Source organism: Enhydra lutris, unplaced genomic scaffold (genome assembly GCF_002288905.1).
Source record: "Enhydra lutris kenyoni isolate GAN:26980312 unplaced genomic scaffold, ASM228890v2 scaffoldscaffold30, whole genome shotgun sequence".
NCBI lineage: Eukaryota > Metazoa > Chordata > Mammalia > Carnivora > Mustelidae > Enhydra > Enhydra lutris.
In genome coordinates, this window is record NW_019154114.1 from 21,890,364 (window position 1) to 21,915,789 (window position 25,426).

Below are 25,426 nucleotides of genomic sequence, written 5' to 3' on the forward strand. Positions count from 1 at the left end.
CCCAGCCCCCCCACTCTCCCTCCTCCTGTGCGGCTCGTGCCAGCTTCCACTGCCCACTGGTATCTGGGCTCCTGGGGCCGCTGTCAGGGAGCCTGAGCCTCTGCTGAGGGCCTAGGAAGACAGCCACGCGTACTCCAGTGGCCAGACAAGCGTCTGGCATTGTGGCCCCCACTGAGGGCCAGCCCAGCCACCTGGAGACCTCAGGTGCCTGGACTCTCGTGTCCACCTGTAGCCCAAAGCGAAGAGCCAGGCCGTTCCCAGCACACGGACTCCCTCCTGAACACTCCCTTGTCCTCCCAGGGGCCCCCCGTGTCGCTGGGTTGCCAAGTCCCAGACCCCATCCCTCTGCAGTCTCCCCGGACCCCGTCCCTCTGCGGCCTCCCCTCTCAGCCCCCACTACCTGTCAGGGGTCCTCCTCTTGCCATGCTCGTTGGCGTCCAGCAGGAGCTCCGAGGAGTCGACGGGGGAGGAGGCATTGGCGTCCAGCAGGAGCTGCTCGTGCTGGGCCAGGTACTGGGCGGGGGTCTGCTTGGCGAGGCGGGCACAGTGCACGAGTTCCCTCTGCAGCAAGGGCAGGTTTGCCTGTGGCAGGGAGAGATGGCGGCGGTCACTGCTGACAAGGGCCAAGGCCCAAGTGTGTTCTGACGCACAGTCGGGAGGCTGGCGGCCAGCCCTGCTCTGGGACCTCGGGCACACTGCACGAGCTCTCTGGGGTTCCTCCAGTACAGTCTGGGAATGGGGGTGGGCACAGTGATCTGAGGTGCAGTGGGGGCCCAAGCCCAGATCCTGGACCCCCAGGCTCGGGTTTTCCCGCTTCGGCGAGCTTCCTCCCCTGGGGGCATCCAGAGAAGGCGAGGAAGGACTCATAAGCAGGGCTCTGCCTTCACCCGCGGGGACACCAGCCAGCTGCTGTGTGGAAGGGAGCGCTGAGGCTCAGGGGGGCAAGGGGGCAGCCCCCCTACAGCAGACCATGAAAGGAGGAGCTGGGAGCAGTGCCCTGCGTGTGTGCTCCAGACCCCGAGGCGCAGCCCTGGCTCTCCCACCTCCTGCGGTGCCCTGCCCAGCCCAGCCCCGAGCAGCCTGGAACCCAGAGCACAGGTGGGACCGTGCCCACCCCCACTTGCACCAGCACACGCGTCCCCTCCTGCGGTTCTTCAAACACCCATGGACACACATGACCACTTGGTTCCACGCCTGTGGGTGAGGAGAGCACAGCCCACATCCAGGGTGGGACACAGGACCCAGGGGCAGTCCCAGCCACTGCGGCCCCAGGCCTGCTCCCGCCCCCCACCCAGCGTGGGCTGCTGGGCTGCACGTGGGCTCCTCCGACGGCACGGCGGGGGGCAGGGGACAGGCCGGACGGGGGCCCAGAGGCGGGCTGCGTGGGAGAGCCGGCAGCTCCGAGTGTTTGCAAATACCCACGATCCCCCAGCTTTCCCGTGGCATCGCAGAGCGGCCGCCGCCTCCTGGCTCTCCAGCACCCCGCGGGCGCGTCCGGCCAGACCCGATCGGGCAGCTGGCGTGGGTTTGTCAGGCAGAGCCGGCCGCTAGGCCTGTTTTCTATTTGGAGAGCTGAACGGGGGCCAGCCCGCCATCTGTCGAACACGTTAGGAGCATGAGCTGGGAAAGGAGGTCCCGGGAGGTCTGAAGACGCCAAACATCCTCCTCTCCCTTCCCCACCCCCCATGGTCTCCCCTCAGCTGGCTCAGCGGGGTGGGGACTGCTGGGGCACCGGCTGGCCGGCTGGTCGCTGTTCAGGCTGGGGAAACATCTGGATTCCTGGCTGGCCGGGGCCAGCTGGGAGCTGGGGCCAAGGGTGGAGGGCTGGCCGGGTGGGGCAGCATCTCCCAGCTTCTGGGAAGCCCTACCACATAGGCCTGCACCGTGTCAGGCTGAAAAGAGGGTTCAGGGGTCTCAGGGTCCTTGGTGGGGGTGGGGAAAGGGGAGCCACAGGCCAGAAGAATGAGGGTGGGCTGCGGGGCAGCTGGTCTCACACATGCCTCTGGGGCAGTCATCCCCATTGTTTTCCCAGGGCCCCGGTCACAGGGGAGACCCAGCCACCGATGTTGACAGGCTGAGCTGGTCACCAGAGCCCCGTGAACACCAACACTGCAGGAAGGCCCTGAACCCCCTTCTTCACAGGCGGGAACTCAGGCCAAAGGGAAATCAACATTTGCATGGACATGTGCGACTGTGGGCTTGGCTGAGCTGGGGCCCCCGTCTCACGAGGGCTTGTGTTGCTTCTGTGGCCTGTCCAGGGCCTTCCCTGATGCCCACGCAGCTGGGGTGCTGCGGGCCCTGTGGTCAGGCCACCCTGCCTCTGCCCTGGGACCCGGGGTGAGACCGGTCACTCATGTCTCACTTGCAGGGGGCCGTGCGAAGCTCCCTGTCCTCCCAGCCTCATGCACTCCTGCCCCATTGAGGGTTACTGTGGGGGCGACCCGAGACCCCAGCTCTGGGCTCTGAGCCAGGCCTGCGACAGTTCCTGCCTCTTTGGCAGGCGATAAGGCCCCTGTGACAGCTCGTGCCCCACGGTGGGCCTGGTGGGTGGTGAATCTTTGGGAAGGGGCTCCCCACCTCCAGCCCAGGTCCCAGACGGGAAACCAGGGTCGTGCACCCCCGCAGTGCCGTGTTCTCAAGTGGCTGGGGCTTCCACTGGAGTGGCATGGGGCAGGACCTCAGGGGCTCGGCCTGCCGACGGAACTGCCTGCACCCTGGAGCTCCAGGTGAGGGAGACAGACTCCGTGTCCTTAACCGTGTGCTGGCCCTAAGGCCCCCCCCCCCCGGGGAGGGGTTGGCGGGACACAGGCACAGAGCGTGGCTGCCTGGTGACCACGAGAGCAGTCCCGGTGTGAGAGCCCCGGGAGCCCTTCGAGGGCACCGTGGCCAGAGGGGACATAGAGCTAGAGGGCACCGTCACAGGCGGTGCTGGGTCCTGGTGTGACCCGCCTGGAGCCACATTGAGGGGAGTTTGGGAGGACCTTGTGTGGGGCGGTGGGGCTGGGGCCGGGGGGCCGGAGGCCTGGCTGGGCCCAGAGCAGGGGCCCCCGGATGTGCCGCACTCCTCCAGCAAACGAGGGCAGCTGAACGGACTGCGACATCTGCGGTAAATATTTGATCTGACGGAATAAGCAGGCGCACTGTGTCCCCAAAGATGGGGAGCGTGGAGTCAGCAGCAAGTGGCAGGAGGGCAGGGAGGGCAGGGCAGGGAGGGCCGGGCTCCTGATGAATTGTGAATGATTGCCAGATGGGCCCAAATGTTGGCACTGCCGCAGGTGTCCCGGCTCAGGGTGTGAGCACAGCAGGGTGTGGGCGGGAGGGCAGGAAGCAGGGAGGAGAGGACGGATGTGGGGTGGGACCCAGGGTCCCCTTGACAGGGACTGCAGGGACCGCGGTGCCAGCCCAGGGCAGGCCCTGCAAAGGCCCGGGTTTGGTGTCTGATGGCCCCGGGGCGTCCGGACTGCAGCTCTCTACAGTGGGAACCTGCGAGCCAGGAACGGTGGGAGTTCCTGTGCCGTCCCCTCACAGGGCTGCGGTGGGGAGCAGGGGTCAGCAGGGGTGCTGGGAAGAGCTTTCTAAGCAGGCCTCGTCCACAGACGTTGACGTGCCCAGATGAGGACGCCCCACATGAAGCGAGCATCTGCTGCCTTCCCAATGGCGAGGGCGACTTCCGTGGCACGTTTGTAGAAACCAAGTCCGAGGGGCTGAGCTAGCTTGGCCCAGGCTGACAGCAGCAGCTCAGGGGCGGGGCTCAAGGGCAGGAGCAACTGCCTTCGTCTGTCCTCAAGACCCTGGAAGGCAGCCCTGGCCAGGGCCCGCCGCGCGGTGAGCAGGGCCCGGGGAGACGGCAGCGCCTAAGTGAGCTCTGTGGTCACCAGAGGGGCTCAGAAGTAAAGTGTCACAGGCCACGTGCGTTCGGGAAGCATTTCGCCTCTGCCCTCTCCAGGGACACGAGACCCTCCTGGTGGAGGGAAGGCCCTGAGAAGTCCCGCGAGGAGAAAAGGGCCCCGCGGGCTGTAGAACTACGCTTGTCCTACTTTGTATGCACACAGCCACCCGGTCCCTTGTCACAAGGCAGATTCGGACTCTGGGGCTCTGGGCTGGGGCCCAGGAAGCTACATGGCTCACAGCCCTCGCGATACTGCAGCAGTCAGCCCGCCACTACCCTTCCCTGCGCCGAGGCCCTGGTCCGCTGATGGCCCTCCATGTCTGGCCACACAGCCCTCGTTCTCTCTGACACCACCCGTCTGTCCATCGGCCCGTCCCTCCATCTGTCCCTGTCGCTCTCCCCTCCATCTGCTCCAGCCTCACACCAAACACAGGAGACACATTCCTGCCTCAGGCCTCCAGGCGTGTAGTCCCTGCTGCTCTGTCCCCTGTGGCCCACCTGCCTCCCTCCCTCATCTCCTCACCCCTGCTGATCTGTAGCCCTGGCTGGCTGGCTGAGCTCCCTCACACCACGTCGTCGTCAGGCCTCCTGCGGGCCACTGGGCGCATAGCAGGTGCTGCGGGAGGAGGGATGCATTTGGCCAAGGCGGTGGGACTGAGCTGGGGGCAGGGTCTCGGAGCCCTGGGATGGGAGGGAGCTGGTCTGCAGCCGCAACGAGTAGGAGTCGGCCCTGGCTGGTCAGCACTGATCCCACACAGGAACCCGTGGGGTGGGCCGAGTGTGGTGCCTGGTCACGGCAGGCGGGGAGCAGACATGGGACGGCGTGGGGGCCCCGCCGCTGGGGGACGGGGACGCGGGCTCACCTTCAGGAAGGGGATGACGAAGGGACGCAGAGGGAAGTTGGTGGCCTCCTGAAGCTTGGAATGGAACTCCTCGATGGTGAGCGTGGAGTTCTGGGCAAGGAGACACGGCCCCAGTCAGCCTGAGCCCCGCGGCACGGCCCCACAGCCCGCCGACCCTGCCGGCCGCCCCACTCACCACGAGCCCCAGCACCAGCGCGCGCACGCGCGCCCCGATCTCCGGGGAGATGTCGGTGCCGAACTGCTGCAGGGTGGTGAGGAAACGCTTCAGCTTGCTGAGCTGCCGCGCCCCGCAGGCCGGGGGCAGGTGCTGCGTAGACAGCGAGGCCGTGGACGAGGTGGCCGGGCCATTGCTGAAGCCACTGGGCGTGGACGGCCTCCCGTTGACGGCTGTGGGCGAGTGACCGCCGTTCATCACTGCGGGAGGGAGAGGTGGGCTGAAGACGACGGCACAGGGGGCCGCGGGGCCGGAGCCCGCAGCGGGGACATGGGGGCACCGGACGCCCTGCACGGATGGGCAAACGGGCCCAGGTCAGCAGCGGCTGGGGCTCGGCAGGCCCTCCACAGCCGGGGGCACGCCACACCAGGACCCCCGCCAGGCTGCTCAGGGGTCCGCTGGGAGCGGGCAGAGAGGCTTCTCCTCCACGACGGACCTGTAGACCTCTATCCCCATTCAGGGGGATATCCCTGTTGCAGAAAGGCCATGACCCTCACCTCGGCCATGACAGCCCCGAGTGGTGCCCCATGGCCTCCACAGGCCCCATCACTTGTGCTGACAGGGCTTGTGGGGGCACAGAGGGGCCTGGACACCCTGCACGGGTAGGGCTGGATCCTGGCCCGGAGGCTCCTGGTGGGCTGCTGTCTGGGGCTGCCACACCCCAGAGGTGAATGCACGGGAGCCCCGGGCTGTGCAGGGAGGACAGGCAGGCGCCTGTGTGGACCGGAGGCCGCTGTGATGAGCACGCTGCCAGGGTCAAGGGAGTGGCACCGGTGGTCCCCATGGCCCCCACACCGGGGGCAGTGTTCCAGGATGGCGGACACCTGGGGTCACTGTGCCATGTTCTGGGACAAGACCTCACTCCTCAGCTTTGAGGGACAAAGGGAAAGGCTGAGCCTGAGCCCGGCCTGCACCCCAGTCCCCTGGCCTCAGGAGTCTGACCTCAATGACCAGGGTCTGCAGAGATGGCAGAGAGCAGGGGCTGCTGGGGCCCGTGGTGACAGTGGCCGGGGCTCCAGATGTGGGAGGGGGGCTGACACGTCTGGGTTTCTGAGGCTTGTCTGATACGCCCAGCGGTCACTCACACCTTGCCGCCTCTGCCAGCTGCCCAGGCAACTGCTCAGGGTGGCCCCCGTGTTCCTGCACTGAGCCCCCGGCACACTCACTGGCCCATTCCTCTGGTGGCACCTGATCCCCGTACCCCGACACGTACCCTCTGTTCCCCACCCCTGTCCCCGCCTCAGCATCCTTGCACGTTCTCCCATGCACACGCACTCGTGTCTGTACGCAGGTGCATGTGTGTCCTACGCGCAGACATGCCCAAGTCCTCTCAGGCCCACACGAACACACAGACATGTGCATACAAGTGGACACGGACGCCCATGCACACGCGCACACACGTAGGCACACACATGTACGCATGGACACACACGTGGACACGTGCACACACGTCACACGTATACTAACACATGCACGCGCACGCACACAGCCCCACACGCGAATGCGAGAGCACCCACGTGCCCAGCAGAGGTCCCTGTGCGCAGGCCCCTGCGCCCCCTCGTGCGGCGGCCGTCCTCAGGGCCCCACCCCGCCCGCCCTTCCCACTGGGCTGCGCACGAAGCCCGAGCCGGGGAGCGGTGGGGGCAGCTCAAGGCCGCTGCTCCCTCTGGACAGGCTGTCTCAGGGCTCCGGCCCCTCCAGGGACCTCTGGCTGAGGCCCAGCAGCTGGCAAGCGTGCGATAGGGGCAGGAGCTCCTTTCTGGGGGCCGGGGTGGGGGTGCCGCCAGGGTCCACTCTCTGTGAGGCGGCTTCTCCTGAGCACCCGGCACGTCCGCCGGCCAGGGCCATGGGGGTGGGGGTTCCATTCCGGACCACGGCTGCCCTGCTCATCCTCACCGGGCCCGGGCAGTGTCCTCTGCAGATGCTCTCGGCCTCACCTGGCCTGGAGGCACGGGCCCACACGCCCACCACCTCCCTGGGCCTCAGCCTTCCCCCGGCTGTGGCTTTCCCGGGTCCACATCACCCCCTCCACCTGCCCGGCAGGCCTGGGGGACACAGCTCCCCCTGAGTCCGGCCCAGGACTGCACTCTCCCCCATGCCCATGCCCGCCCCCCCAAGCCCGCTAGCCCTCTGTTAACCCAGAGGCTGCTGTCGGCGGGCTTGGCCCCACAGACGCTGTCCGCACTTCCCTCCACGCCGGCCTCCTCCCCCAGACCCGCTGGCCAGAGACACTTGCAAACGTCAGTCCGTGAGTCCCTGAGTGGGCCAGGAGGTACCCAGTCCACAGGTGGCCATGACCACGCACACTCCATGCACTTCCCCAGAACACCTGCCCCCCGCGGGTTGACCCCCGCACACCATAGGCCCTCAGCGGCAGACAGACCCCGCCTTGCCCTCGTGGCTGGGAGGGGGCATCCTGCCCACGGCCTCACCTCTGCCTGGGAGGTGTGAGTGGGGGGCCTGGACTCCATTTCTTCATTTACAAGTGGCCCTTGGCCTGAACTGGAGGACGGGTGTTGGTCCCCTTCCGCTCCACGGTTCCCTGGATTATGGTCTCGGCTGCCCTTCTACCACCGGGAGGAGCTGGAAGGCTTGGCCCTGACGGCTCCCGTGTCAGGGGCCACTCATCAATAACGGGCCTCTGCTCAGCAGGAGTTTGGAAGGCACTGCCCGGTCAGCGCGCGCCGCCTCCTGTCCCCACATGGGGCCTGCGCGCTCGCGTCAGCCATCCCCTCCTCAGGAGGCACCCACAGTCAGAGCCCGTTCGCCCCCTGGTCTGAATGGCCTCAGGGGCACCTTCCGGGGCCTCGAGGGGACACACCAGCCCCAGAGCGTCCCCTCATTTGCGGCTTCCCTCGCTCTGCAATGGACAGTGAACGCCAGACATAGGCAGGAAGCGTTCCCGTCCTCACCCTCTCCGAGGTGCTGTCTGGAGGACCTTCCGGAAGAGCAGGGGACCCCACTGCTGGGCCCATTCTCTCTCTCCCATCAGCTCCGGCTGATGCCCTGGTCAAGAGTGATGACAGCCGCTGGCCGTCCCCATGCCCAGGCCAGGAGAGGGCTCTGCTGGCCCAGGGAGCTCACCGCCGCAGGGGCCCGATTCCTTGCAGCAGAGCTGGGCCATCACCCGGGGTCTGGAGCTTCCCGAGGCCTCTGAGACCAGTGGCTTTCTCTACCTCCTGGGCCCCCACGCGGCCCGGCCTGGACCTGACCTCCCTGCAGCTCTCTTACCAGCTTGCCCTCAGCGCCTGGGTCCTCCCGGCGGTCCGCTTGCCCTCGCTCGCCTGTGCTCCCTCCCGCGGGCTGCTGGGCAGTCTCAGCAACTTGCTAAAGAGACGCTGAAAATAACCCCCGGCCACAAGCGCTTTCATTCCCACGACAGGTGTGTTACTAAGTTAGACCGCACACGTGTCCCCGGCTGGGGTTTGGGGGCACACGCAAGCACCCCTGTGGCTCCCCCGGCCCGGGGGCCTGGGTGGGGGTCGCGCTGGGACATGGAACCCACAAGCAGCCCCTCCCGCCAGCCCCTCTCCCGTCAGCACCGCGGCTCCTGGGATATGCTGGGCCCCCTGAGGCTGGGCACAGCACACGACGATGGCAGCAAGGACAACAGCCTCGTGGGATGTGAACAATGCAGGACCGTTATGTCACCTCCTGATCACAGCCCGGGGGCTCCACGGGGCCACCCTAGGCCAAGCAGTCCCCTGGCCTAGAGTAGGGCCTGACCTGAGCACGGCCCTTAAGTGTTTCCTGCCACGGGCATCAGCAGGGTCCCACGACTACGGCAGAAACATACTGGCGACCAAGCGCCCAGCGTGTCCCAGGCCCCGTGTGAGACCAGCCGCATCTCACGGCTCCTTGTAATTGCCCGTGGCACTGGGTGCTGGGCTGACTACCGTTTCACAGGTGGAGAAGCAGGGGCAGTACCAGCTGCGGCGGGGGGGCAGGGCTGAGCGACCAACCTGCTGTTGACAGGATCTCACAGATCCCTCAGGCTCTGGACCTGCCTTACTCTCCCTGTCCTGTGGCTGGGGAAAAGGGAGCCCAGAGAGGCCGCCCACCTGCCCAGTGCCACACAGCTCGTGAGCGCAGGGCTGTGGATGCCGGTCTGACTCGGGGCACTACGCTCTGCCCTCCTGGGCCTGCCCCTTCCCCCTCCTGTCTAAGGGAGGCAGGGCTCACGAACACAGCAGCCACAGTGATAATGGGGCGCAGGCTGTGGGGGGCACTGCTGCGGCCTTCCCAGAGCAGAGTGTGCTGGACAAGGACCTCCCGGGGGCCACAGTTTTTGTTATTTTACTTACAGAGACAGACCATAGACCATTTTAAGCAGCCATGAAAACGGCCATGGGGCAAGGACATCGTGGGCCCGTCCTCTTGATCTGTAAGCAAAATAAGAAAAACACACTGTCAGGAAAGAGCAGGCCGGGGAGGTTCGGGGGGGGGCAAGGCCGCCTCCGAGGGCGCCCGTAGTCCGCCCCTCCCCTCTGCCTCTCCCTGCAGCTCTGGGGCTGGGACTCTGTCACCGCCTGGGGTCAGTCCATTCCCTTCTCTGAGGCTTACTTCCTCCACTGTGAAATAATGGGGTTGTACTGGGGGGGTCTTAGGGCCATTTCTCGTGGGACCTTCAGAGCTCAACCAGCACTGTGTCTTCTCCATTGGCATGGTGGGACACTAGGCTCCTGAAAAGCTCTCTTCCTAGAAGGTGCCCAGTGACCCTACTTGGACCGTCCTCGAGGGACCTGAAGCCCAAGCTGATAGGGCATGAGGTCTGTTGGCAGACAAGCCAGTTCGAAAACAAGGCCCAGGACTGAGCCACCGTGCAGGGGGAAACACCAGCAGGCAGAGATATGATCTGTCCCAGCTGGAGTTAGTCGGCACAATGTGCGGCAAGACGGGCTGGACCACTGCAGACAGGCACAGAGCCCCCTGTCACAGGGGTAATCAAGGAAGGATGGGCCTCTGAGGGTATCCTGAGCCATCTCAGCCATCCTGACCACTGCCACAGACATACCACAGCTTCCACTCCAGGATGAATTTGTGCCCAGACGGTCATCAGTCAAGGAAAACCACAGCCCTCAGGCCACGGCTCAAGGTCAGTCTGGTCGGCATGGCTCCCAGGCCCCCGCCCCCAGCAGCCAGGGCCACGGTGCAGTTAACCAGGGCTTTCAGGGAGTTCCACGGGTGAGGGCACAACACTGAGGCCCCTTGGAGGTGGCCAGGGGCCCAGCAGCCCGGTGACATTCAAGTGCCAGCCACCAGCCTCTTGTGACCTCCATGCTCCAGATGGAGCCAGAAATGTGAGCCCATGGTGTCCTGGGGTGTGCGGGGGACAGAATGGCCAGGAGGGGACCCTGAGCTACACGTAGGACCCACCCCTGTCCCCAATCTGGAACATCTGGTTCCCAGACCAGTGCTTTTGGGAACATGGGTCCTGGACCAAGAAGGAAAGTAGGCCGAGGGCGACGTGCCTTTCATACTCCGGCGACCGGCTCCCGGCCCTCGGTCATGCGGGCAGACAGCCCGTTGCCTTCTCTGCCGGGAACCGGACACTGGAGGATGGCGTCGTCATTTTAGGTGGAGGGCCCATGGCCTTGTGTCTTGGGAGCTCCTAGTGGCGGTCAAAGCCAGCTTCCTACAGACAAGGGGCCAAGCTGGCCTTGAACTTGGGTTGCCTGACCACTGAAAGCAGCACCTTTCTCCAGATGTAGGCTGGGTCCAGCCAAGCCCCCAGGGACCCTGGCTGCCTGGCCTCGGATGACAAGGGAGGAAGGAGCTGGGCCCTGCCATGCGGCCTGGGCTCTGGGCAGACCGAGGGGTGTCTGAGGAAGCCATGCCCACCACCATGCTGAGGCACTCGAGGCTCCCTTCTCGGAGACGAGCTTTGCTTGGATTTCAAACGTGGGGAAGCATTCCCCAGGTGTGGGGCTTCCTGGCCTCTGGACGTGGGGGGCAAAGATGCCATGTGGATTCTCTCCACTGCCCACCAGACATGGTTAGGACACACTGCTAAGCCCCTAGTCTTGCGGGGCACGGGATACCATACCCCCATCGGCCAATTCCCCCATCGGCCCAAGGCGCACATCTCCTTCCCAAACACTCAGGACCCCAAAGTCATGGAGTCACTGAATTTTCTGGCTCGACGGAACAGGTCCGCAGTGGTGTTTGTGGACTGTGGACGGCTTCCCCATGACGCCCTGTGTGCCCCGAGGCTGAGCGCAGATCAGCCCTAGGCCAGAGAGATGCAGGCCTGCCCCGACGTCCCTGGCAGCACAGGCTCCGGCTGACCCCAGGTCCTGAGCAACCCCCACCCCCACGGCAGCTGCAGAGCCCCTCTGACGGACCCCGGCCCTCGAGAAAGCTGCTGTGGGCTAGTAGGGATCTCCCCGTCCCTCTCTGAGGTCCAAGTGTAACGGCTTTGACACAACAGTCCTTGGGTGAGAACTTGCATTAACTCACTTGTCCTCACAGGGGTTCCGTGAGGCAGGGACGGGGGCCAGCCCTGTGTCGTGGCTGAGGACTCCAGGTCCAGAGAGCTCTAGTCACTTGCCCCCGGCCAAACAGCCACAAAGCAGAACCAGGATGTGAACCTCCGGGCTCCGGTTGGGACCGTCCCTCTCAAGGGCCCAGCGGTGGGCGTTTATGGGTTCAGGGTGGCGGTGGCCCCATCACCCGCCGGACAAGCCTCACACAGCTCCAGGGGGCCTCTGCTCAGCCCACCCGGTGCCCCAGCCCTGGTCACTCACTTGTGTGTGGTGTGAAGGAGGGGAGCCGGGTGGCCCCCTGGGACGCGGCAGGCGGTGGGGGCAGCATGCCGGGGGGTGTGGAGCGAGGCTGCGTCTTCACCTCGGCCGGCGAGTCAGGCATCGTTGCTGTCTCGTCCTTCCTGTCCACTTCGGGGGGCCGTGGCGGGGGAGAAAACGAGAGGCAGGGTGAAGCGGGCTGACGGGACACGAGGCACCCACGCCGGGTGTGGACTGGCATTGCTGGTTCCCCGGGGGACGTCTGGCTCTGTGCACAGTCGGGCCCAACCCCAGGCCCCAGTGGGCAGCAGATAAGCGTCAGCTGTGCTCCCAGGTGTCTGACATCCCACCCGCCTGGGCTCAGAGGGCGGGCGAGGGTGGCCGTTTCAGGTGGGCTGGAGGGTGGAGCTGGGAGAATCCGGGGGCAGTCGGAACGGGACTGGGGTCCCTCGGGGGCTGTTTCTCGGGGGCTGGGGTGGACTCCCTTGCAGATCAGGGGGCGGGTGGCACCCCCACCCCGGCAGTGGCTAGCAGACACAGCCTCCGTCCGCACGCCCCAGAGGGCCTGAGCACAGGTGTTGGCCCCCCCACTGCTGTTTCTGACGCTGCAGGTCTGGGGGAGGCCCGAGCACCTGTATCCCTAACAAGCTCCCTGGTGTGGGGCTGCAGGTGGATCCCCCCCTCCGGAGGAACCATGGCTCCCAGGGCCCTGACAGCTCTCAGGCGTCACGTCTCGGCGCAGTGGGGGGGTCCTTCCCAGGAAGGCCTGGGGGGCAGACCCTCTGCGGTGGCAAACCCTTATTTGAGCCCCTGGCAGCCTGGGTGACACAGTCAATTTCACATTGTTCCAGGCTTGGTCACTCGATATGTGGTCCATGGTGGGTCACATGTCCCTGACGTTGTCAACATTCCCATGTGGTCCATGGTGGCTGCGGAGCCGCGCTGTACCAGGGCCTGGGGGGCCCTGAGCCCCGGGCCCCCACAAAGCAGGGCCTACAGGGAAAGGCCTCCGGGTGAAGCTGACCAGCCGTACGAAGCCCGAGCCAGCAGCCCGCCATTTCCGCAGCTGGAGGACGGCAGGCCCTGGGCCTCCCTCTCTGTCTTGACTCGGGTCAGCCAGCGCCCAGGCAGGACGAGATACCACAGCAGGCTGGCTGGGACGTGGGGTGGCCCAGCGGCTCGAGGCCGTCAGGGTGGGGTCCTCTGCCCGCTACAGAAGGACAGCCCATGCTGCCCCAGGCACTGCCCCAAGTTCACCCTGCTAACACCGGGGGGTCTCTCCAGGGGCCCGGGAGGCCCATCTGTTAGCTGTCCCTGTGTGACTACACCTCGCCTGTCCTCTGCGTCTCCCCGTTCTCTCCCAGGGGGCCCCCGCAGGCCCAGGACACACATGTGCAAACGGGGAGGCCAGCCTCCGTGGCTGGAGATGAATCATGCCGACAGATGGCATTACTGCCCCCTCCACCGTACAGAGTGGAGATGCCCCTTGTCCACCCACCCAGCGGGCTCTGACAGCCCTCTGCGCTGCAGGCCCGAGGACTGGCTGTGAGGACGCCCCTCCTGGCTAGCTCCCCGGGGCAGGGAAGCAGCCGGTCGTTAGCAGCCCCCGGGGCCGCGCCGCACCTGCTGTCCTAGCTGCAGCCGCTGTCCTCCCTCCTGCCAGGCGCCCTGCCCCCTGCAGCCCGCCTGTCAGGGAGCTGATGGCTGGGCACACGTGCACCGCAGCTGTGGGCGCCCGTCAACGCCGGGCCTGGATGCACGGCCGGCCGCCAGCCCCTGGTGACAACCAAAGAAGGCGAACGTGGCCGGCCCCTGTGAGCCCTGGGCCAGCTTTGCAGGGTGCAGACGTGGCCCAGCCGGCCCTGGGAAGGACCGGGCACCCCGGGACAGCCAGTCCCCCAGGGCTGACCTGTGTTTCAGACACGTGGCCGGCCCTTCCCTGCTGGGGGCTTCGTCCCAGCCCGGCCGCTGAGGACGAACCGCGTGGAGAGGGCGAAGGGAACCTGACAGGTCCACTGCCCGCCCCTTCCACAGCCGGCGGCGGGGACCGTGGGTGCCAAGGGCCAACATGGCAGGGCCCTCTGAGAATCCAGTTGGTGGACACGCTCTGCCAAGGGCCGCCCGCTGAGCCCCAAGGAGGGAACCGCCAGTGCCCACTGGCACCCGTGACCTCCTTTGGCAGAAAGGGAAGGTGAGGCCGCCCATTTCCTGAGCAGACACGCACGCTCCCGGCCCCCCGACCGTCCCAGCTCCTGGTCCTGGCAGAGGCGCTGGGGGCTGGGGTTCCGTCGCCAGCCCTGGGTCCCAGGCACCGAGCGGCGCCGTGTCTGCCATGGTCACTCAGTGGGGGCGGGCGCGCCTCCATGGGGGCCCGTGGGTCTGTGAGCCGCATGTCCTCAGTGCACCCTGTTCTCCCAGAGGCGGCACCGGGTGGGGTGCAGACCAAGGCTGCAGGGGTAGAGTGGGGGTGGCGGCCCCACGTCCCAGGTGCACCGTGTGGGACCTCCTGAGTCCCTCGTGTCTTGGGTCGTGGCTCCGTGGCTGCACCTCCTGGAGTCTTTCCCTGTGGAGGGGCAGCGACCTGGGCAGGCGCTCGAGGAAACTTGGCAGAGATTTCCGGAAGGACTGTGCGCCCAGCCCCTGCTCTGGAGGCTGCCCTCAGCGCAGACCCCCCCAGAGAATGACGAAGGCCATCCGGGGAGGACAGAGGTGGCGTGGTGACGGTGAGGAACAGTGTTCCCGTGGCGGGACGGCTCAGAGGGCTTGGGAGTCTTGGCGAGAAGTACGTGGGCAGGAGCCCCGGGACGGAGGGTCAGCGGGGGCCGGGCAGGCACAGGTGGACCCGCTGTGTGGGCAGGAGGGAGCCCCGAAGGCTTGCACAGCAGCCAGAGCGAGCTTTGGCCCGCACGTCCACGCCCCTGCTCCACACCCGCCAGCAGCTTCCACTGCGCCTGGAACGCTCCTTCCCTCTTGGCGGTTTGGCTCTGGCCTCATGTCCTCTGCTGAGGTGCCCCCCACACTGGTGCCCCTCGCCCTTGGGGACGTCGGCCCTCTCTGGGGTGCCCCTGCCTCCTGATCTCCCTGTTTGCGGGGGCACGTGGGGCTGGGCGTCCAGAAGGCTGGGCTGTGCGCACATTGATGCAGGAGCGGACGCAGGGCGGATGGAAGGCATCTATCTCCCTGCTTCGGGGCTGCAGGGGGCTGGTGGGGGCGGAGGGGCTGGCCAGGCAGGGACAGCAGGGTGGGTCTACTTGGCGGGAGAAGGGTCCCTCCGTCAGAGGCTGAGTGCCAGGAGCTGGTGAGGGGGACGGTCCTGCTTCCTGCCGAGGCTGTGAGCGAGGATTGGCTCTGCTCCCTGGCAAGGCCAGACCCCGCCTGGAGACCGTGGGTGGGCCCTGGGAGGCTGCCCTTCCCCTCCCTCCTTCTCAGGTCCCCTCAGTGTCCCTGCCCAGCGGCCTCACCGCCATGCTCTGCACACAGTATCTGGTAGAAGCTGGGGTTCCCCAGACAAAGTGCCTTTAGGGAGCTCTGTTTAGGCAGATCAGGTCAAGCCTTACAATGTTAATATATAATAATAAGGGTATCAACTGCCCCCCTGTGGGGCTCCGCACGAGTGAGCTTGTCTATCCTTTAGACCAGGAAGCGTGAAGTGACAGCAAGGATGGGTTTTTATTGGGAATTCCACATGGCAGACTGGTCACCACGCTCATGTGCCCTGCACGCAGCATCCCCGTCCCCTCGCCCAGCATCCCGGGCCCCTCGCCCAGCATCCCCGTCCCCTCGCCCAGCATCTCGGGCCCCTTGGCAACAAGGGCGAAGGCATCATGGTTCTTTCCAAGCGACCCGCCAGGCCCAGCTGCGTGCGTACAGGAGGCTGCCTTAGCCAAGTGAGGGGCCGATCACGTGATTGGAGGGAAGCCCAGACTCTGCAGTGGGGATGCTGAGTCCCGTCCCCTGATGCCGGTCCCCACCAGCCATCCTGGAGCCCGAGCAGGGTCTCAGCCAGAGCAGCAGCCTGGGGGGTGGGGACAGCCAGGGGAGTGCCGGGCCCCCACCCCGTGGTCTTGGCTCCGAGGTAGGCAGACGGGAAGTGAGGGGCCCGTAGCCAGGGAGCTCCAACGTACATGGAAAAGAATATTCCCTATGGGAAGGGCCTAGCCCACTGGCTTGTGCGATCCTCCCACAACCCTCGGAGGCTGATGGCGCAGCTCTGCTCTCTCTGAGGGGCAAGACCCAGGCTCAGAGCGGCCAGTGACCTGCTGGGCTCACACAGCTGAATGGGGAGCCAGCTGGGAGCCGGGCGTCTATCCCCCAGCCCACAGCCCTGAGGCTTGCAGGTGCCTGCCCACCCCGTCCGTCGCCCCGAGGGGGCCCTCTCTGTGGCAGTCTCCACCCGGCCTCCGGGAGGGCTGGCGTGCTGGTGCGCGTGGTGGGCAGGAGGCAAGTCCACGTCTAGGCGTCCCAGTGAGCAGGGGAGCCAAAGGGGTCCCTACCCCCAGCCTTGCCTCCTCCCCTTGAGAACGCTCCCAGCCCTCGGCCCACATGCCACAGCCCCGTGGGAGACCCTGCGTCTTTCCCAGATGGCGTAGCCAGTCTCCAGCTGACTGTCCCTAATCTGTCCACAGAGGAAGCAGCTCTCCAAGGCCGGGCGGAGCGGGTGGGAAAGAACATGGAATGTGCCGGAACAAGCCACCTCATCCATCACTGTCCCTGTCTGCCTGTGGTTCCCAGCCCGCCCAGCTTGGCTGAGAACTGGCCACAGCCCAGAGCTCCCAGCCCTGGGGTTCTAGAACCTTCTTCTGCCTGCCTCCAGTCTGCAAAGCAGCCAGAAATAATAAGGTCCTGCTTTGATCACGTAGGGTCTGATCTGCTGGTACCTCTACTGACCCTTGCAAAGGCCGTGGGAAAGTAGGAAGCTGAGCAGGTCACCCGTGTCGGGCCCTTTGCACAGGGAGGGGTGGGCACCGACAGTAGGTCACGAAGCCCCGGTGACAAAACCCTGACTGTGTGCTGGGCCTGTGCCAGGCCTCCCGAGATTCAGCTCAGCTCACCCGACAACAAATCTGCGAGGCGGGCGTAGGAGGAAACCCAGACACGAACCCAGGCCGTCTGGCCCCAGGAGCCACTTTCTCCGTGGGGATTTAGGGTGCTGGGGCCCTGCTCCGGGGTCTGCTGTCCTGGGATGGACACAACCCCACCCCAAACCCCTCTCCTGGAGCTGACAAGCAGGCACGGGTTCCTGAGGCCTGTGAGAGGCTGGGGGGCCCCCAATTTTCCGAGCCCCCACTGCATCCCCAGGATGACAGGACCCAGCCTCAGAAGCACCAGAGCAGAAGGCTCCTGGGGCTGCCGGCGGGCAGGGCTCTGGGAGTGCAGAGCTGGGGTCCTGCCTCCTCTGTAAAGGGAAGAACACGGGGCTAGAGCAAGGAGTCTGGACACCACACTGCCCTCAGCCTCCGTGTCCACACCTGTACATGCGGGTGGGGAGTGAGCGCGAAGCATGCACAGGGACCACTGAGAATCCTTGAGACTGAGAAGACAACATCCCCAACGGGGCCTGACTGGGCTCTTGGCTGTCACCCAGCCGTCATGCCTTCCTTACAAGAACACAAGGAGGAGAAAGCCCCCTTTGAGGTCGCCTGGCCAAGGCCAGTCTCCCTGTGTGCGCCACACCCCTGTGACACAGATAGTGAGCCTGTCTTCCCTATCCCCCAAGAGGGGAGGGAGCAAGGGGCAGAGCCAGGAGCAGGGCCTGTCTCTGAATTCCCAGCTTCTGCCCTCAGCCAGGCAGCAGGCCAATATTGTAACACCCCAGCCAAGGTAAACCCATGCACTTGGCTTTCTCGGGAACCAGAGGGGCAAGCTGGTCCTTCTAAGCCATATTTCCTAAGCCTGCCCCTCAGCCAGGACCCTGAGCGTGCTCACAGGGTCCTCTGTGCCTGGCCTGGCCCTTCTCTGTCCTCGTCTCTCATACCCTCCGCTCATCCAGACTACTCAGCTACCCCTACCTCAGGGCCTTTGCACAGACCATTCCCTCTGCTGGGGATTCCTTCCCCAGATTCCGTTAGAGCCTGCTCACATCCTCTGCATTTCTGCCCCAAGGCGACCTTCTCTTGTACAACCGAGTGCTTAGAACAGTGCTGGGCACACAGTAGATGTTCAATAAATCCTCACTGAGTGAAAAACAGGACAATCCAGGAGGCACAGTTCACTGACAGCAGCCTCCCTGGTGTCACGGGCTCCCTTCTAGCAGATGTGAATCCCGACTCTCCACCTTACCTGCCCAGTGGGGCTGGCCAGAGATCGCGGGTGGGGAGGGGACCTCTGCCCTAGCAGGCTGGTGTCAGCTGTCCCCACTCTGCCCACCTGCCCCACAGGGAGAGCCCGTGGGTGCATTGGGAGGTGGGACACAGCTGCTGTGTCCCAGCACGCAACATCCTGCTCAGGTCGGGTAAATCCAGAGGGAAGAGCCGCGACCTGTGCCCCGCAGACCCTCCTGGCCCCCACTTTGGGCAGCCTGAGCCCAGAGTGGGGGTGGATCTGCCTGTCGGAAGCCCATCCTCTGCCCGTCCAGGTCCCGCCCAGGCTTCCAGGGTCCTGAACTGGTGGCGATTCACCTTCCTCCCCTGGAAACCCTCGAGGAAAGCTATCACCTGCTCGACACACAAGGACACTGAGGCTCAGACGCACACAGCAGGGGAGACGCCCCACGGGGACCCAGGGTCCAGGCTGATGCAGCTCCCGACCTCCTTCCCCATTGGGTCCAAACCGTGGTGTGGCCTGCGGGGAGACCCATGACCCTCCCCAAGCTGCCTGCCCAGCCTCCGGCCCTCAGTACCCCTCCTTCCCAGGCATGGTCTTCGGGGGGCAAAGCCCTGTCCAGCCGGGCCGCGCTGCCCACTGACAGGACGAGGACAGCGAGGGTGGGGCTTCATCCGACCTCCTGTCCCAACAGCTCCCTACATGGCGGGTCTGAAGCCACCCGGACCAGCCTGACACCGAGCTCCGGCAGATAAAACACCGCAGTGCGTCTTAAGGGAGACCAGGGGGAGGGGCCCATGGCGAGGCCATGGCTGCTCCCGCGCACGCCCCGAGGGCAGGCCCCGCCGGATGGTGGCCCGGCCTGTGAGGGTCCGAGCAGCGGCCGTGGGTTTGGGGAGCCCTCCAGAGGCGGGGGCCACAGGCCGTGGGGGAAGAGCCTCCCACGTGGTCCCCACCCTAACCCGAACCCACCAGGGACACAGAGCCCCCTGGGAGGCTGCTGAGCTCGGTGTGGGTCCCAGGCCAGAGCGGCCAGCCGGCTGGGCACACCGGGTGCAGGGCGCAGACAGCAGAAGCCCAGACCTCTGACACACAGTCCTGCCCCCGCAGCGGACCCTCCTTCACAGCTGCCCTGGGCGGCCTGAACTTGGCCTGGCCAGCGTCTCCTCTGGCCCCAGGTCTCTCAGAGGCCTCCCTGACTGGGGGCGAACTTCCTGGGGCCTCCCATGGCATGTGTGGGACCAAGAGGAAAATTGAACCCCCAGGAAGAGACACATTCTAGAAGGTCTGAGCAGTGATGGACGGTGGGGGGCACCAGGCTGGGGTGACAGGCTGGGGGGCTGCTTGCCTTCCGGGCCAGCCCAGGACAGCGCTGACCCTCCGTGTCCGGACCAGGAGGCTGACAGAGGCAAAGCGACGTGGGGTGTTCAGCGGGCGCAGCCCTGACGAGTCCCAGGCTGTCCCCATGTCGGCTGGCCAGGAGGTGTCTGCCGTCCGATGAAGTGACGATGCAAAAACACAGGATTCCTGCTTTCCCTCCACAGGGCGGGGTGAGCCTCCCCACCCGCGAGTGCTGGAGCCCAGCATGTTCCTCCGGAGCCTCCCGCCAGGCTCTCGGGGCCGTTCCTCTGGCTGGGAATCTGCCGGCTCCCGCCCTTCCCACTGCTCCGTGCTGAGCCCCCAGAATGCCTGTTCCCAGGGCCCCGCGACCCCCCTGCGGCTGTGGGGCTGGTGGCAAAGGTCACAGGTCACCATGGTGACAAAAATGGGCCAGGTGCAGGAGAGTGGGGTTCCCCTCTGGCTCCGCAAACAACCCTGAACTCGGGAAGATGACCGCGGCATGTCTCTGAGCCTCGGTTTACCGCTGGTAAAATGGGGCCTGTAACTCCCGCTTCTGGGGCAGGGGTGCTCTTGGATGAGGAACCCAGGAGGGCTTCTCAAGGTGGCCAGCCCGCTGCCGCTCCTCCAGGCCTGTCTCCGTCTCCTGGCTGGAACATCAGTGACATTTCTAATCTGGGCCTCGGTGTCCGCACCTGTGATGCAGGGAGGGCAGAGCCCACCTCGAGGGGTCACAGCGGGTGACCCGGGGAAAACATCCAGCGCTCGTGGACTGGGCACGAGTTCAACAAGCTGTTAAGGCTGTGCATGCGTGGGGCCCAGAGCAGGCCCTGCCGTGGGGGTCCCGGGGGAAGGGGTGTCCTCCGCACGCCACCCACCTGCCCAGCTCTGAATTTAAACCGGCTCAATTTTGCCAAGAGCTGCCCCTGTGCCGGGCTCTGAAGCTGTCTGTCACTCAGCTCCTCCTGAAAAGGCCAGCAGGTGTTGCTAGAGCTCCAAGGTAGAGTGGGGGAAACTGAGGCACAGAGTGGCGACGTCCCCGGCCCCGGGTCACACAGCCATCACACAGCAGATGGGTCCAGCTTGAAGGCTGACGTCCGCACCTGCTGGCAGAGGAGCTCGTCCCTTCCCGTGGATGTACGCAGAGCCCACCCACCAGGCTGACGGTGAGCCTCTGTCCGAGCGTGAGGGGGTCCATGGGAGAGTGTCAGGGCATAGCGAAGCCCCTCACAGCCACAGAGGGGTCACCCTGTGTCGCCGCCGGGCTGTTGACATCCCCTCAGCAGCAACAGGGAGACGGTCGGCCTGGGAGGACGGGTCCCTTCCATCACCCAGATAAACACAACGGGCCAGGTGCAGCACTCACTGAAGTCCCTTCTGGCCCCCGCCCAGCGGTCCCTTCCAGGCCAGGCCCACTCACCGCTTCGGACCCAGCTACGAGGCCCCAGGCTGCGAGACCTCATCCCAGACACACCAGGCCTGCCTGCCTCCTCCCAGCATCTCTGGAAAAGCGGGCACTTCTACACTCTCCAGATGAACCTGGTCTCACCAAGACCTGGGAGGACGGGGCACGACTGTCCCCTCCTTGTTTCAGGCCCACCGATGGGTGGCGGGCAGATGGGCAGACGGAGGCTCTCTCCATGACTCCTGACTCGGGCTCCTTCCTCCTCCCTCCTTCTTTCCTGTCTAGCACTCCCGTCCTGCTGCAGGGCCTTTGCACCTGCTGGAACACGACCCCAGATCTTCACAGGGCTGGCTCCTTCTCATTAGTCAGGTTTGGTTCAGATGTCCCTCCTCAGAGAAGCCTTCCCCAACACCCAGGCCAGAGCTGCCCCATGGCATGTGCCCTCCATCACCTGCCTTCCTTTCCCCTGGAGCACTGGTCTGCACCTGCACTCATGTGCTGGTTCTCTCTCTGGTCTTTCTGTGCACCACTGACCCCCAGAGGGACCCCAGAACAGTGCCGGACACTTGGCAGGTCTCCAGCAGACTTTGAAGCTTTACTGACTGGCCTGTGAGAGCAAGCATCCCCACCTGCTGCATGAGGGGCACGGGGTTGCGTGTGGGGCACGGGGGCTGCGGTGTGGGGCACGGGGTTGCGTGTGGGGCACGGGGCTGCGGTGTGGGGCACGGGTTGCGTGTGGGGCACAGGGCTGCTGTGTGGGGCACGGGGGCTGCGGTGTGGGGCACGGGGCTGCTGTGTGGGGCACGGGGTTGCGGTGTGGGGCACGGGGGCTGCGGTGTGGGGCACGGGGGCTGCGGTGTGGGGCACGGGGTTGCGGTGTGGGGCACGGGGTTGCGTGTGGGGCACGGGGGTCGCGGTGTACAACAGAGCGAGGGAGCCCTCTCCCCGGACAGCCATGTGTACCAACACAGACGAATCTCACCACAGTGGAGTCACGGACGCCAGAGCCACACCATTTTCACGAAGTTCGGCAACAGGCCAAGGGGCATCCGACTCAACGTAGGAGTCAGGAAACTGGTCCCTCTGATGGAGAGCCCGAGAGGGGCCCGGACTGGGGCGGGCCAGGCAACCTTTGTGACCGGGCGCGCTTTGGGAGTTCAAGCCGTGGACTTCCGTGGGGGCCACTAACTGCAGAAACGAGCCCGTGGAGCCCGCTCTGACGGACGGGACCGTGGCCCACGCACACTGAGAGGGACAAGCGCACGCGGTTCTATCTTGAAAACAAACTCATGCACAGAAGAATGACCAGACACGAAGGTGACCGTGGCTCCTGGGTCGAAAGCAGTTCAGACCCAGCACGTTCCCTGCCTCTGTTTTCCGGAAGAGCGTGGGGTTTCCGTTGGGCCACACAGCTCAGAGCTCCGACCAGCTGCAGAAGCCTCAGACAAACCTCAGACGAGCGGGAGAGGCCAGACCTTCTCAGCCCCGAGCCCTGCGACGGTTCTGCATCCCAGGCCTTCCAGCAACCCAGCAGCCAGCAAAAAGTTAAAAGGCAGGGGAGGGGGAGAGCGCAGAGCTGCTGCAATGAGAACCTTCCATGCTCTCCTACTCTCCGAAGGGCCAAGGAGGCGATCCAGATGCAGGGCCCACTTGCCCTGCGGCCGGCAACACAAAGGAAGCACGTTCCTCGCCCAGCTGCTGCGGCTGTGCCGCCAAGAGCAGCCCCCTAAGAGCTGTGGGGGAGGCACCCTGCCACCTGGCTGCCTGCTGGGGGGAGGGGCAATGGGAGGAAGGGGTGTCCTCCTTGCCCTGCACTGGTCCTAGAGTTCTAGGAGTCCTCTCCCATGCCCCCATGCACTCCTGCCACCTCTGCGTGCTGGCACACCCACCTGAGTGTGACTGGGCTGTGACAATGAGTGCGGTGGCACGGCTGCCTGGGTGGATGGGCACATATGGGAAGATAAGTGAGTGGGGGGCGGTGGGTGAACGGATGGACGATGGGTGGACGGACAGGTGGGTGGGTGGACGGAAGGACGGATGGATGAGTGGACGGGTGGGTGGATGGTGGCTGGGTCCATGGACGTCAGGAGCCAGGCTGCCCTCTGAGGTGGGGGGGTCAGGTGGGCGGTGCCACAGACGGCCCTGGGCACACAGTGGGCTGAGGTGTCCAGTGTCAGAGGAGCTTCTAGGGAGAGGTGGAGTCGCCGCCAGAGCCAGATGGTCGTGGGGTCTGCACACCTGGAGAAAGGCTCCGGGCACGGAGACGGAAGCCTGACGGCGGGAGGGACCGCCGCAAGCACAGGGTTGTGCCCGTCCACGCGGGGAGTGCGTGGGAAGGCAGGTCTGCGGCGGGTCTGGAAAACCCTGTGGTGAGGACCCTGCCTGCAGGAAGGGAGGGAGACGCCACGGAAGGCTTCAGGGACCCCGAAGTGCCCTCTTTAGTTTAAAAAATGAGCAAATTGGTTGCATTACCACCTTGAACTCGCCAAAGGAAAGCTGCCAAAATTGAAAATAACGGTGGTGCCCGCGTGAACGGTAACGAGGGACGGGCGCCCTCCCCCACGCGCACTGACAGCCTTTCTCCCGAGGGGCAGGTGCGCGTCCTGCCGGGCCCAGCCGCACACGGCAGCCGGCCTCATCTATGCGTGACCCATGTGGACCTGCTTCACCTGTCGCTGCCCACGGGAGGCAGAGGTGCAGACTGGCCCGAGGCACTGGGCACGTGGCGGCCTCTCGGAGCCTCCCGGTCACCCATGGCGGGTGCAGACCCTGTGCCCTGCCGACGGCGCCCGAGCGGCCCCAGAGGACACCGTGCAAGCAGAAGCCGAAACAGGTGAGGCTGCAAAGAGGAGGCGCGCGGCCAGTCGGGGCGTGGGGAGGCCGGTGGGCCAGCCGGGCTGCGGGAATGCTCTGAGGCTCCCCCGCCGTGGATGCAAGGATGGCCTGCCCGCAGGTTCGCCCGAGCGGCGGTGAGCCTGCCCCCATGGTGTTGCCTTGAAGCACCCGCGGGGCCAGGACAGGGGAAGGGGCCCACCTGTGTCTCTCTCGGTCCCACGCAGGGGCAAAGGAAGACCCACTACCCCGGGGTCAGCAGCCCCAGGGCTCCAGGGGCTCCGACCCCTGACATCAGAGAGTGGTCCTCTTGCCTCCACCGTCGCAGGGGGAGGCGCTGCTGGCGGAGTTCCCACTTCCTCCGGTGGAGTGCCTGGGAAGGCAGCAGGGCAGCCCCGATGTGTCACAGCTCCCAGCACCTGGGCCCTCACTGCCCTCACTCCCAGACGCTCAGAGAGGGGCAGGTCCTGACCCCAGGTCACACAGCACTGGAAAAGGGCTTGGGTCCCCTGCTCACCTCCTCCGATATCCATGGCCGTGGTTGATTTCATGCTTTCAGCTCCGACACGTGGGAGAGGCCTGGGGGCAGGGTGGCCTCACGCCACGTCCAGGAGGGAGGGAAGACAGCCGGCGTCAGGGCGCCTGCTGGTTGCGCTCCTTGGGCATTCTGAGCTGGGAGCTCTGGGAAACTGTCTTCCCAGGGCCCTCTCCCTGGTGGATTCTGGAACATTCTTCTTGCCCTCTTGCCCGTCAAAATGCCCCCGATAGTCCAGGTGTGTGTTGCCCAAAAGGCACAGCCCAGACTCCTGCCATGCAGGTGTGGCCAATGGCCTCGGGGCTTCACACACCCGGTTCTCAGGGCCAAGATCTTCCCATGCATTCTTGCAAGCCTCTGGCCAAGCCTTCCCAGCTGCCCCACCGTCTACACCTCTTCCAGAGAAGTTGCCTTGTGCCCGGGGTGGGCCTGCGCCGGGGGCCAGAGGGGCGGACATCGGCAGGTAGAGGACCCCTGCTCCCGCAACGCTCCACCAGCAAGGACACTGGTCGAGGAAAGGGGATCCCCCCCACCCCGCCGGGAAGCAGCCTCTGTGGCCAGTCCTCGTGGAGCCCTCCAGATAGTTCCAGACACTCGCGTGTACACGGAATCCAGTGTGTGTTTACTAGGGAAAGACCAGCACAGGCACCCCCAGGCCACCCCGTGCGACCCCCAGCTCCTCCCCAGCTGGGGCTGCGGACTCTTCTCCAGAGACGACCAGGCTGCAGGGCTCGGCCTCCCACACACCTGCCCGCTGGGGCTGATTCACTCTTCTTCGGAGGGTCAACGGGGACCCAAGCAAAAACGAGCACCTATCAAGTCTGCCACAGCCGCCAGGCATGCAGTAAGTGCCAACTTAGGACCAACCTATGAACAGGCAACTCCCTGAACCCTTTGCGCACTGGCTCTTCTGTCCTGCGCTCGACCCCGAGAGGAGGAGAACGGGGCGGTCGGCACCCTGGCCGCTGTCCCCCCAGCACACGCGGGGCCCACGACCTACCCCCCTTCTTTGCGGAGAGCGCCTGTGACCATGGAAGGTTCTAGAACTGTGCATCCCAGGTACCACGAGCAAGGTGGCCGTGTGACGCGGACCCGACCCTGGACTCTCACTTCGTGTTCCCGAACGTGGCGCAGGCTCCCACGAAGGAGGCACAGCCCCACCCGCAGGGCGTGGCCGCGGAAACCGCAGGTGCCAAGGGAGGCCCTGCCCTCCCCACCCAGCGGGGAGTCATACCAGCCGCCCCTGTTCTGCCAGGACAGCCGGGGTCCCCTGCGCCCCAGAGCCACCCAGGGAGGCGCCACCGGGGGCCGGCGTCCCCACAACCCGGGAACAACACGTCCTTTCT

At 65.6% G+C, this 25,426-nt stretch overlaps 1 protein-coding gene across 4 annotated transcripts in view; it reads right to left on the bottom strand.

Moving 5' to 3' along the window:
• LOC111152941 (CBFA2/RUNX1 translocation partner 3) overlaps positions 1-25,426 on the bottom strand; it is a 77,187-nt gene that overhangs the window by 9,253 nt on the left and 42,508 nt on the right. For 2 of the 4 annotated variants that reach the window (XM_022511686.1, XM_022511689.1), the window contains exons 2-6: positions 11,713-11,859; positions 9,271-9,348; positions 4,928-5,166; positions 4,753-4,842; positions 401-582 (exon numbers count right to left, since the gene is read on the bottom strand). In XM_022511686.1, coding sequence (XP_022367394.1) covers positions 401-582; positions 4,753-4,842; positions 4,928-5,166; positions 9,271-9,348; positions 11,713-11,859 — 736 coding nt within the window. Of the gene's footprint in view, positions 1-400; positions 583-4,752; positions 4,843-4,927; positions 5,167-8,197; positions 8,305-9,270; positions 9,349-11,712; positions 11,860-25,426 lie in introns of those variants that run through there. The other 2 variants (XM_022511688.1, XM_022511687.1) reach the window with 2 other exon arrangements.